The sequence below is a fragment of the Chiloscyllium plagiosum genome, chromosome 3 (assembly GCF_004010195.1).
Source record: "Chiloscyllium plagiosum isolate BGI_BamShark_2017 chromosome 3, ASM401019v2, whole genome shotgun sequence".
Classification (NCBI taxonomy): domain Eukaryota; kingdom Metazoa; phylum Chordata; class Chondrichthyes; order Orectolobiformes; family Hemiscylliidae; genus Chiloscyllium; species Chiloscyllium plagiosum.
Genome location: NC_057712.1, coordinates 37,763,221 through 37,775,488, shown reverse-complemented (window position 1 = coordinate 37,775,488; position 12,268 = coordinate 37,763,221). Strand labels below are relative to the sequence as shown.

At 40.2% G+C, this 12,268-nt stretch overlaps 1 protein-coding gene across 3 annotated transcripts in view; it reads left to right on the top strand.

Annotated features, from left to right (window-relative positions):
* The window catches only part of LOC122542453 (signal-induced proliferation-associated 1-like protein 2), a 557,075-nt gene that overhangs the window by 476,785 nt on the left and 68,022 nt on the right, over positions 1–12,268 (top strand). For 2 of the 3 annotated variants that reach the window (XM_043680159.1, XM_043680169.1), the window contains exons 18-19: positions 937–1,068; positions 10,231–10,332. In XM_043680159.1, the coding sequence (XP_043536094.1) occupies positions 937–1,068; positions 10,231–10,332 (234 nt within the window). The remainder of the gene's footprint in view (positions 1–936; positions 1,069–10,230; positions 10,333–12,268) is intronic. The other variant, XM_043680179.1, reaches the window with a different exon arrangement.

The following is a 12,268-nucleotide window of genomic DNA, read 5'->3' as shown; positions in this document are numbered from 1 at the left end:
AAATCACGCTTTAGAAACAGTGTTTAAAGTGTTTGCGAATACTTGCGATACAGCCAACACATTTTAAAAGTTTGCAGTTTAGAAACAGTGTCCCCAGTTCGTCAATCGCATTACAGCGCATTGGCATTAGCAAAACGTACATTATAGCAGAACGACCTGTATTGTATTCCAAAACGTCACCTGTTAAACACTTTGTAATCCAAGAATTGTCCAGATCTTCTATATTTCAATTCTCACAATCCATCAACAATTGGCTCAAACTAATGTGGCTAACCATCTCGGTGTTTTCTGTCCCTTTGAGAGAAGGTAATACAATATTTAATGCCCCTTGTTCTAATATTTTTCAGTGAAACTAAAATCTACACCATCAAGTATGATTTCACAATAAAATATAATATTCTTTCCAGGCCAAATCTCAAAGTATGACAGCAGCAGTGATATTTCCACTATCAATAACTCTGCATTTTATAACAAGCTCCTGCTTGTATGCTTTTTCTTTCATTCTAGAAATTTGGGCATCCCTGACAAAAGTTATTATTTCTCTCAAAGTGTCGGACAGCCTTCTGAGTGGCTTGCTGGGTCATTTCAAAAATCAGTACAGCGTCAACCATGCTGAGCCAGAGAGTTTTGTTGCATATGAGGGGCTCTAAGATGGGATCGACTTTTACTGACAAAACAGTATCAACTTTATTTAAAATGATGGATTATAAACGAGTACTGACATTGCCTACAGCATGCAGTAAAACAAGTTGCTGTATGAACATTGTTCAAATAGCGTTGTGGAAGTCGTACAGTCTTTGGCGCCACAGTTTGTCACTGGCAAGGATATGTGCCTGTTTTAAAAAAACACCAAATCTCTGTGGTAATTAAAATTTTGAAAATATAGAAGTTCAAATTTTAATCATGTCATAACAGAATAAATCTTTCTCCCTGCAGCTGAATTCTGGTTCTCTGATGGATCTCTAGTGGATAAGTCAAGGTTTACAGATCCTGGCTTGATGCCTCTTCCAGATACTGCGTCTGGATTAGACTGGTCAAACCTTGTAGATGCTGCACGAGCATTTGAAGGTAAAGAGAACAGCTATCTGTAACCTTTATAGAAATGGTCATATCTCAGATTTAACACATAAATATGAATACAAGCCCAAACAGATTTGATAATTTTCAAAAGTGTGGTGGATAAATACTGTATTTAGGTGGGTGAACTTTACAGGAAAGGATATAAAGTCCAGATTGGAAAGTGCTTTTGGATGATGTGTAAATTGTTCACATTTCTATGAATGCAAACTCTGATTTAGACAGCACATTTTAGCAATACATTGTCACAGCTTTTAAATTAAAAGGTTGAGTTAGAACACAAGAAGCCAATGTAAAACAGATTTCAAATGCAAAATCATTAAAAGCATTTTCAAGGTGGAAGCCTGCCATAGTCTCAAATAAATGTCTTCAGTTTGAATTCCAGTCTCAAAACAATGCAAAGAGAACAGCACAGAGAGAAGCTGTTTGGCCCATTTGGTTTATGTTGGTTCATATGCCCTGTACGAATCTCCTTCACTGCTAACCCCTCCCAAAACTTGCTTCGTCAAACTCTATCATTGTTATCTTCTTTTCCTTTCTCCCTAATGTGGTTTTCCAGCTTGCTCTTAAGTGCATCTTTGAATAAAGAAATTTTGAGGCTATGTTATTGGTCCATCAGGAGAAAATTATGTCTTCTAACATCTCTCATTGGAGTTGCCAATTTGATTGCATATATTCCTGAAGGTTTTGTCACAAGATCTCAAACCACACCAACTCAAACACCTTTTACTAATATTCCTGCTTTGTATAAATATTAAACAAAAGATGCCTGGGATCCCAGGTTCGATTCCAGCCTTGGGTGACTGTGTGTGTGGAGTTTGCACATTCCCCGTGTCTGTGTGGGTTTTCTCCAGGTGCTCCGGTTTCCTCCTACGATCCAAAGGTGTGCAGGGCAGGTGAATTGGCCATGCTAAATTGCCCATAGTGTAAGGTGCATTAGTCAGAGGGGAAATGGGTCTGGATGGGTTGCTCTTTGGAGGGTCAGTGTGGACTGGTTGAGCCAAAGGGCCTGTTTCCACACTGTAGGGAATCTAAAATCATCTAAAAAAAAAACTTTTCAGTGCCTCTACTCTTTTCTGTTATTGGCAATAGCTTGTTTTTGTGCAGGGGAGATTGTGCCTCACTAACTTGATTGAGTTTTTTGAGGACATGATGATTGATGAAGGAAAAGTGATTGATGTTGTATACATTTACTGACCCATTGTGCTGCTGCCTGGTCTCCTGAATGGGGAGTGGACTCACTCTGTCAATCACATTGAAGTGAAGCAGCAGCTGGGAGAGGCTTCAGCAATGCTGCAGGTTCCTTACACACAAGTCTGTGTCTGTTCTGAAACAAATCCTGACACAGCCAGAGAGAGCAAGGCGGGCAGATTGAGGAGAAAGGAAACTTGAGAAAACTGACTCCCAGTGGAGAGGCATTGAATCAGTTATCCGAATGAAATATTGCCCGTCTATCTCATTCGGATAATCAAGGTTCCTCTATATAAGGATAGTTAAGTTATGCTGCAGTTTTTTAGAACTTTAGTTAGGCCACATTTGGAATATTCTGTATAGTTCTGGTCACCAAACTACCAGAAGGAAATGGATGCTTTGGAGACGGTATAGAAAAGGTTTAACAGGATGTTGCCCGATATGAGGGATTTTATCTATGAAGGAAGTTTAGATAGACTGGGTTTGTTTTCACTGGAACACAGGAGGTTGAAAGGTGAGCTGATAGAAGTTTATAAGTTTGTGAAGGCATGAATAGAATGGAAAGTATGAGACTTTTTCCCATTGTGGAGGGGTCGATTTCTCAGGGACACAGGTTCAAGATACAATGTGGAGGGAAGTTTAAAAGAGATGTGCAAGACAAGTTTTTCACACAAAGGGTGGTGAATGCCTGGAATGCGCTGCCAGAGGAGGTGGTAGAAACAGACACACAAACAGCAATCAAGAAGCATCTGAACAAATACAAATCTGAACAGAATGGAGGGATATGCATCCTGTACGTAAAGACAGTTTTAGTATGGAAGGGCAAAATGTGTTGGCACAGGCTTGGAGGGCCAAAGGCCCTCGTGTGCTTTATTATTGTTCGTTCTCTCTCGGTTTCTCACAGTAGTGTTCAAAGCACTCATCATAAGTTCCAGTAGATTCCAGGACTGTCCTGGAGGATTGGCAGGCTAACTGTTTTGTGCCTGACTCAGCGAAGGGTTACACTGCACAATGATTATAGCTAAAGGACAGTGCAAGGTTATTCTCAAGGAAGGAGCTTAAAATAGGTTATGTGGGTTAAATGAATCACTCAGCAAGTGAAATTAATCAACAAAGCACTAAATTGCATGTATTTCAATGCAAGAGGTCTTACAGGTAGGGCTGATGAACTCAAGCGTGTTTAAAAACATGGGATTGAGACGTCATAGCTATTGCAGAAACTTGGCTGAATGTTGGACAGGACTGGCAGCTCAATGTTTCAGGTTTTAAATGCTATAGGAAGGACAGCAAAGGAGAAATAAATTTTGATGTTTTAAAAACAGTTCACATTACAGAAGAGGAAACTTGGAAGGTCTTAGAGAATATAAAGGTGGATAAATCTCCAGGACCTGATCTAACATATCTCAGACATTGTGGGAAGTAAGAGAGGAAATTGCGAGACCCCTTGCAGAAATATTTGCATCATCTATAACTACGTGTGAAGTGCCTGATGATTGGAGAGTGACAAAGGTTATAAGGAGAAGCTGGGGAACTATAGACTGCAGTCTGACTTCAGTTGTGGGTAAAATCTAACAGGTGATTTTAAAAGATAGCATTTCTGGACATTTAAGCAAAAATTGATTAGGGATAGTCAGCATGGTTGTATGTGAGGAAAATTGTGTCTCATAAACTTGATTGAATTTTTTGAAGACGTTCCCAAAAAGATTGATGAGGGCATGTTCTTTCCTTGGACTTTACTAAAGTCTTCAACAAGGTTCCCCAAGGTAAACCTATTAGTAAAGTTAGATCACATGGAATTCACACTGAGCTTCCAACTGCATGTATAATTGTTTAACGGGTTGTTTCTCGGACTAGAGTCCTGCCATCAGCAGTGTTCCACAGGGATCGGTTTTGGGTCCTCATTTGTTTGTCATTTTTCAATTAGAATGTAGAAGTCATGAGTAGTAAGTTTGCAGACCACACCAAAATTGGTGGAATAGTGGACAGTTTCTAAGATTACAAAGAAATCTTGATCAAATGGGTCAATGGCTGAAAAATGGCAAATGGAGTTCAATCTGGAGAAATGCGAGGTACTGCGTTTTGGTACAACAAAAAAGGGTAAAGCTTCTATAATTAATGGGAGGGGCTCAGGTACTGTTGTAGAACAGAGGGACCTAGGGGTTCAGGTACATAATTCTTTTGAAGTTTGCGTCACATAGATAGAGTGGTTAAAAATGTGTTTAGCATGTTTGCCTTCATTGCTTAATCCTTTGAGTATTGGAGTTGGGAAGTCATGTTGAGGTTGGAGAGGACATTGGTGGGAGAGGACATTGGTGAGGCCTCTTCTGGAGCACTATGTCCAGTTCTGGTCACCTAGTTAATGGAAGGATATTATTAGGCTGGAGAGGGTTCAGAAGAGATGTTGCCAGATGCGGAAGGTTTGAATTCTAAAGGCTGCATAGGCTGGGACTTCTTACATTGGAGTGTGAGAGGTCGAGAGACAACCTTATAGAAGTTTATAAAATAATAAGAGGTATAGATAGAGTTAATGGTAATTGTCTTTTCCCTGGGATGAGGCATTTCAAGACTGGGGGCGCATTTCAAAGGCGAGAGGAGAATGATTTAAAAAAGATATGAGGTGCAAATTTTTTACAATGGGTGGTTTGAGTATCAAATGAACTTCCTGAGGAAGTGGTGGATGTGGGTACAATTACAACATTTAAACATAGGATCTTGATCAGATGGGCCAATGGGCTGAGGAGTGGCAGATGTAGTTTAATTTAGATAAATGTGAGGTGCTGCACTTTGGAAAGGCAAATCACGGAGTGCAGGTTCATAGTTCCTTGAAAGTGGAGTCACTGATAGATAGGGTAGTGAAGAAGGCGTTTTGGTGTGCTTTCCTTTATTGGTCAGAGCATTGAGTATAGGAATTGGAAGCTGTACAGGTCAATGATTAGGCCACTTTTGGAATATTATGTGCAATTCTGGTCTCCTTCCTATTGGAAGGATGTTGTGAAACTTGAAAGGGTTAAAAAAAGATTTACAAGGATATTGCCAGGGTTGGAGCGTTTGAGCTATAGGGAGAGGCTGAATAGACTGGGGCTGTTTTCCCTGGGGAGTTGGAAGCTGAGACGTGACTTTATGGTTTATAAAATCATGAGGGGCATGGATAGGGTAAATAGACAAGTCTTTTCCCTGTGTTTGGGGAGTCCAGAACTAGAGGGCATGGGTTTAGGGTGAGAGGGAGAAAAAAATTAAAAGAGACCTAAGGGGTGTGTATGGAATGAGCTGCCAGAGGAAGTGGTGGAGGCTGGTACAATTACAACATTTAAAAGGCATCTGGATGGATATATGAATAGGAAGGTTTTAGAGGGATATGGGCCAAGTGCTGACAAATGGGATTAGGTTGGGTTAGGATAGTTGGTTGGCATGGCGAGTTGAACTAAAGGGTCTCTGTTTTGGTGCTGTACATCTCTATGATTCTATTTCGATAAGTACATAAATCGTAAAGGTATGGAAGGATATGGGCCAGGAGCAGGCAGGTGGGACTAATTTAGTTTGGAATTATATTCTGCATGGACTGGTTGGACCGAAGGGCCTGTTACTATGCTGTAAGACTCTAAAATGCTTCTAACTTACTGCCATTAAGCTATAATGTAAATTGTGCGATATTTTTTGTGACATTATTCAAGGTAGTAAATATTTAAGATTCTATAAGGGTAAGAAATATCGTGCAACATTGTTTATCGAGAAGTTTTCTCTGCACGTTACCCTGGAAGAATGACATTTTGCAGCCTGTTTCACTTATACGATTGGAAATAAAACTTCATTGAGCACCTTTAACAGCAAATTGCTGAAGTGGTTTTCTTTCCACCTTTGAATTTGATGTTAATATTATAAATAATCAAAAGAAACAAGCTGACCTTGTCAAAAATACTTGAGCTGTAAGAATCAGTTGTTGGGTGAGCATTACAATGGATGACTTTAAGAATGTGCTTACCTCAGGGATATCCAGCTGATACAGGCAAATAAATATTCTACAGCCAATGTTTGTAGCTTAACAAAGGTGTCAAATATGTAGCTTTTTTATCTCTAATTTTACTTTGAAAAACATATCTTTAGTTGTAATTTCTTTTCAAAATCTTAAGGTGAGAAACTGTCTAAAACATGACTGAAAACTCTTGCAACCTTACAATTACAATTATTGAAGGAAAGATTCAAATACACTTAACTTATTTCATTCTGGACTCTCCATTTACACACCCAATCTTTATCACCCAACTTCGTGGAACAGGTATTTAAAAAAAAAACCAACTTGCAACCTCCCAACCTGGTTGTACTCTCTTCTACCCTCTTCCATCGGACAAAAGATATAAAAGTTTGAATACACGCACAGATTTCAAGAACAGCTTCTTTCCTGCTGTTATCATATGTTTAAGCGGATCTCTCAAAAGTTAATTCTGATCTCTCTCTCTCTCTCTTTCTCTCTTTCTTTCTTTCTTTCTTTCTCTCTCTCTCTCTCTCTCTCTCTCTCTTTCTCTCTCTTTCTCTCTCTCCACGGATGTAAAACTGCTACCCTAATGCACTTTGTATGGTGTGATCTGCCTGTATAAGCACACAAAACAACATTTTTCACTATGTTGGTACATCTGCTAAAAGTTCCATTCCAGCCTTTCAGGTAACCTGGAAAGTCCCAGATAGTTCAAATTAATTCTTACTGAAGTTTTGCTCTTCTTGCTGTGATATATTCCGTTTAAAAAATACATTGTACGGTCTTAATATTCATTTGAAGTAGAGCTGACACTTCTACCTGCAGGATCTTTTCAGGTGCTGATTTCCCAATGAGGAAGATAAAATCTTTGCACATCCAGCCTCACTTCCTGTCCACTTTCATAAAATCTCACAGTACTGGAAAGATCTTTTGGCCCATCAAATCCATAGTGACTAAACTACCTACCTACACTAGTATACTGTCCCACACTAAGCCCACAGCCTTGAACATTATGACACTTCATGTGCTCATCCAAATACTGCCTAAAGGTTGTGAGGTTTCCGACCCCAACTACTCACCCAGACAGTGCACTCCAGACCCTCGCCACCTTATGGGTTAAATAGTTTTTCCTCAAATCCCTTTATACCTCCTTTCACTTTAAAATTATGCCCCCTTTTCGATTAAGGGGAACAGCTGCTTTCTACTCAGCCTGTCCATGCCCATCATGATTGAATACGCATTTTTCAGGTTCCCCCTCAAACTTCCCTGCTCCAAAGAAAACAACCTGAGTTTATCCAGCCTCCCTTTGTAACTGAAAAGCTCCATCCCAGACAACCTCATGGTGACTCTCCTTTGCACTCCCTCCATTGCAGTCTCATCCTTCCTATAGTGTGGTGACCAGAACAACATACAGGACCCTAGCTATAGCCTAACCAAAGGTCTACACAGCTCCAACATGAACTCCCCGCTCATAAAATCTATGCCACAACTGATAAAGACAAACATGCCTCCTTAACACCCTATTAATCTGTCCTGCCACCTTCAGGGATTTGCGGACAAGCACCCCAAAACCCCTCTGTTGCTCTGAGTTTCCCAGTGTTTTGCCATTCATTGTGTATTGCCTTGTCTTATTCTTTCTTTCCAAGTGCATCACCTCACATTTATGAAATTCCATCAACTACTATTTTGCCATCTGAACAATCTGTTTATATCCTTCTGTAACCTAACAGCTTCCTTTCCTATGTCATCCATAAACTTACTTATTGTATAAATAGAAGGCCACTTGCAATTTGCAGCGCCATAGCCTATCATTTTACATACCATCCATGTCCATGAACATTTTTTAAAGCCTGAGTCAAATCCCATGCCTACATATACAGCAAATTCAACGTTAAACTTCCTTTTTCATCTGAAGAAGAAGAAGAGTCCTCGTATGAATTTGGTTCTGCCAATGGCTCAAGTATTGCTTGGAGTGAGTCAAATTAATCGTTGATGGTCTTCTATAATGATTGGGACTGTTCACTGATATGTTGAGTGTTGGCTGTTGTTTCCTCAAATTGTACTGCATTAAGCTGGGTAATACAATTGAAGCTAATAGAATAGAAAGATCATTGTCAGTTTGGTTTAAAAAATGGCATAGGGAGAAAAAAAAAAAGTTGTGCTTAATATTTATTTTCATACAGGAGGGTGCTAGACAACAGTACTCCTGACAGGGCTGAAGTCACTGGGTGTTGGAGGGGTGAGCTCTCTGCTGGTTGGAATTGTACCTGGTGCATGGGGCGGGGAATGTTGTGGTTGTTCGGGATTGGTTGTCTCAGCTCCAGGGATCGCTGCGGGAGTTCTTTGGGGTCGTGTCCTGGCCTTCTTCGGCTTTTCTTCCCTTCATCATTGGGTCGAAGGGTGGAGATAATTGCCAGTGTTTGCACACCAATCGCAACTGCTCAGATACTCCTCACAGTGCCAGGGACCTGGGGTTGATTCTAGGCTGGGGTGACCATCTGTTTGGAGCTTGCACGTTCTCCCCTTGTCTGCGTGGGTTTCCTCCAGGTGCTCTGGTTTCCTCCCACAATCCAAAGATGTGCACGATAGGTGAATAGGCTGTGTTAAATTGCAGGGATGTGTCGGTTAGGTATATTAGTCGGGGTGAATATAGGGGAGGGAGAGTGGTTCTGGGTGGGTTACTTTTCAGAGGGTCGGTGTGGATTTGTTGGGCCGAAGGGCCTGTTTCCATACTGTAGGGACTTTGGTTCTATGATTCCAAAGATGAAAGACTCTAAGGTTAGGGTGTGAAAACTGGGGTTTTCCTTGGAAAGAAGGAAATTGAAGGGAGATTTTATATTGTTCCCATTAGTTGTAAAAGTAATCCAAACAGATATAAGGTTTTCGGCAAGAGATATCGGTTGAGGGAGTTGTTGAGGAAAAACAGATTTATGCAAATGGTAATGACCTGGAACTTATTGCCTACAAATGGTGTGGAAGCCAAAGAATTATTTCAAAAGTAAATTGGATGGCCACTTCACTTACTAAACTGGAAGAGTTGTGGAGATATCTGCTTCTCTATTGCCCGCTGACAGTTTGGGGGTCTAAATACATTCCTAGCAGTGTGACTGTCCCAAAACACATCCTGAATTGCACACAGCCATTCATACAAAGATCAGCCACTCCAAGTCAGGGAATTGATCTCTGATCTGCTAAGTGGCAGGCAGGGATACGAGCCATTATACTGATGTGGAGTTTTTCAAACATGCTCTTTATTGAAAGTTAGAAATTGGAAACTCGAGTTAAATATGATGTGTAGATTCTCTGCTGGATTTCACTTACTAAAACAAGCTTCGTTCAGAGCTCTTAGGTGACATAAATACTGTCGTTTTAGACTTTGACGTTGGGAGTTAATAAACTGTCAGCAACCAAATAAGCTGTAATTGCAACAAACCTTGCAGGACTTGAAAATCGCAGTACTTTAAAAAACTTGTTTTTTTTCCTTTCTATGCCAGTAGTTAGTGTATTTTGGCACAATTTAAACTGAATTTAGTCCAAATGGCTAAACTTTATTTATGGTGACTGTCTGTCTGTATCTGATATGATTTAGTTTCTTTCTCCCCTCACTCCTCCACTGTTCCCTTCTGCCACCTCAGCTCTCTTTTGTCCCTACTCTGTAACCTCCCCCTCAGCTCCCTTTTCCTTCTCCCTACTTCCTTGATTTCCCTCTCCTCTTTTTTTGATATTTCCTATAACCCAGCCACACTGAACCCCAACCTGCCCCCACACCCATCCCCACTAACAGCGTTTGAGGGACAAAGAGAGAATATACCAAATCAAGAGATGACCTGTGTCCATCTCCTCAACTGTCAAATCAAAGAGTGACCATCACCTTACAGACAGCTGCATGTTAAAAATCAAAATGACAGAGAAGACTGACCCACCCTTAAAATCTGGAATAATGATCTTTGCAATTTGGTTTATCCTGCCTGTAATCTTATTTCCACCCATAGCACCTGAGACAATCCATATTAAAAAGGATATGAGGGGCAACGTTTTTACACAGAGAGTGGTTCGTGAGTGGAATGAAATCCCAGAGGAAATGGTGGATGCAGGTACAGTTACAACATTTAAAAGACATTTGGAAAAGTCCATGACTAGGAAGGGTTTGGAGAGATATCGTCCAACATAGACAAGTGGGACGAGTTTACTTTGGTAACATGGTCGGCATAGACTAGTTGGACTGAAGGATCTGTTTCCATGCTCTACCACTACGACTCTATGCTGTGACTGTGAGAGGCATTGGAATCAAACCAGATCCTACTTTCACCAGGAACAGAAAATACATTTTCCAACTGGGCTCATTGGGTAATGATCTGGAATGAGCAACCAGTTTGTTTTACTTGTTTGGGACCAATTTTTTTTTCAAAGCATTGCTGACTGTAGTTAATTTTAAAAGTTTTAGAAATGAGCTTGATTCAATTTGATGGTTTAAGAAATAATATTTGTTACATCAGTTTTGCCTAGAATAAGCAACAATTCACCCAGCTGACTGAAATGTACCAACTGGGCACTAAAGATGGATTCTGTATCCCATGAATTTTAAAAGCAATCTTATTCTAAAAAATAAATCTGCTTAATCACTGGCATCGTGAATAAGCTCCTGGGTACCAAGTACAATGCTTAAACTAGTCTCTCAACTAGTTTGTTCAAAACAATGCAAAATATCAACCTTGATGTACTTTCTGAAGGGTTGGAAGTGTCTGGTAAGGACCTGCAATGTTTGATCTTTGTAGATCCGGTGGTTTTTGCATTATTTAGGTTTCTTAGTCCTGTTGAGGCTGTTGTATGTTGTCCTGAAAATGAACTAACCTAATTGCTACATTATTTTGCATATCTTGTAGTTATTCTATGATCCCTCTGCAGGCATGGCCTCATAAATATCTTTGTCATTCTATGCTTTAATCTGCAGTTTTATTTGTTGTTACGATAAACTATGGAGAAATCCTTCTGTTTAAAAGAAAGGCTGCATTACTTTAGCTAGTTGCAGCTGAATGACGCATTGTTATTGTGTTTTGGTCCTCAATTCTTCTTATTGTTGTACACCATAAAAGTATTTAGAATTTTAAAAACATTGTGTAGTAACATCATTTTGATTCATCATTTTTGCCCACAAATATTAAAATGCATTTGTGTCTGTTGGAATCAGTCAGGATGGTAGAGTTTATATTTACGGTCCACCTAAAAAATAAGAAATAGGAGCAGGAGTCAGACAGTCAGCCAGCCTTTCAAGCTCTGCCATTGAATGAAATCATGTCTAAATCATAGAATCCCTCTAGTGTAGAAACAGGCCATTTGGCCTAACAAGTCCATACTGACCCTCCGAACAGTAACCCACCCAGACCCATTCCCCTACCCTATTATACACTACGTTTACCCCTGACTAATGCTCCTAACATACACATCCCTGAACACTATAGGCAATTTAGTGTGGCCAATTTAACTAATCTGCCCATCTTTGGATTGTGGGAGGAAATCGGAGCACCACTCAGACACAGGTAGAATGTGCAAACTCCATCCAGACAGTTGCCCGAGGCTGGAATCAAACCCAGGTCCATGGTGTTGTGAGGCAGCAGTGCTAACCACTGTGCCACCATGCCTACTGATTATCTTCTTCAACATCATTTCCTTGTCTTTCACCATATCCCCGATGTTTCTAATATTTCGAAATCTATCAATTTCAGTCTTGATCATGCTCAACAACTGAGCCTCCATAGTTCTCTGGAACAGAGAGTTCCAAAGACATATTATTATCTCTTAATGTAGAAATTCCTCTTCATTTCAGTCTTGAATGCCTGCTGCTTATTCAGACGCTGAGTTTCCTTCTTCCCAACACTGCCTCTCCCTAACCAGCACAGATATCCTTCCTGCATCAATCCTGTTGAGCCCTTGCAGAATTCCGTGTGTTTGATTTAAGTCATCTCTCATTCTTCTAAACTCCATGTAATGTGGGTCCAGTTTATTTAATTTTGCCTCACAAGACAATCACTA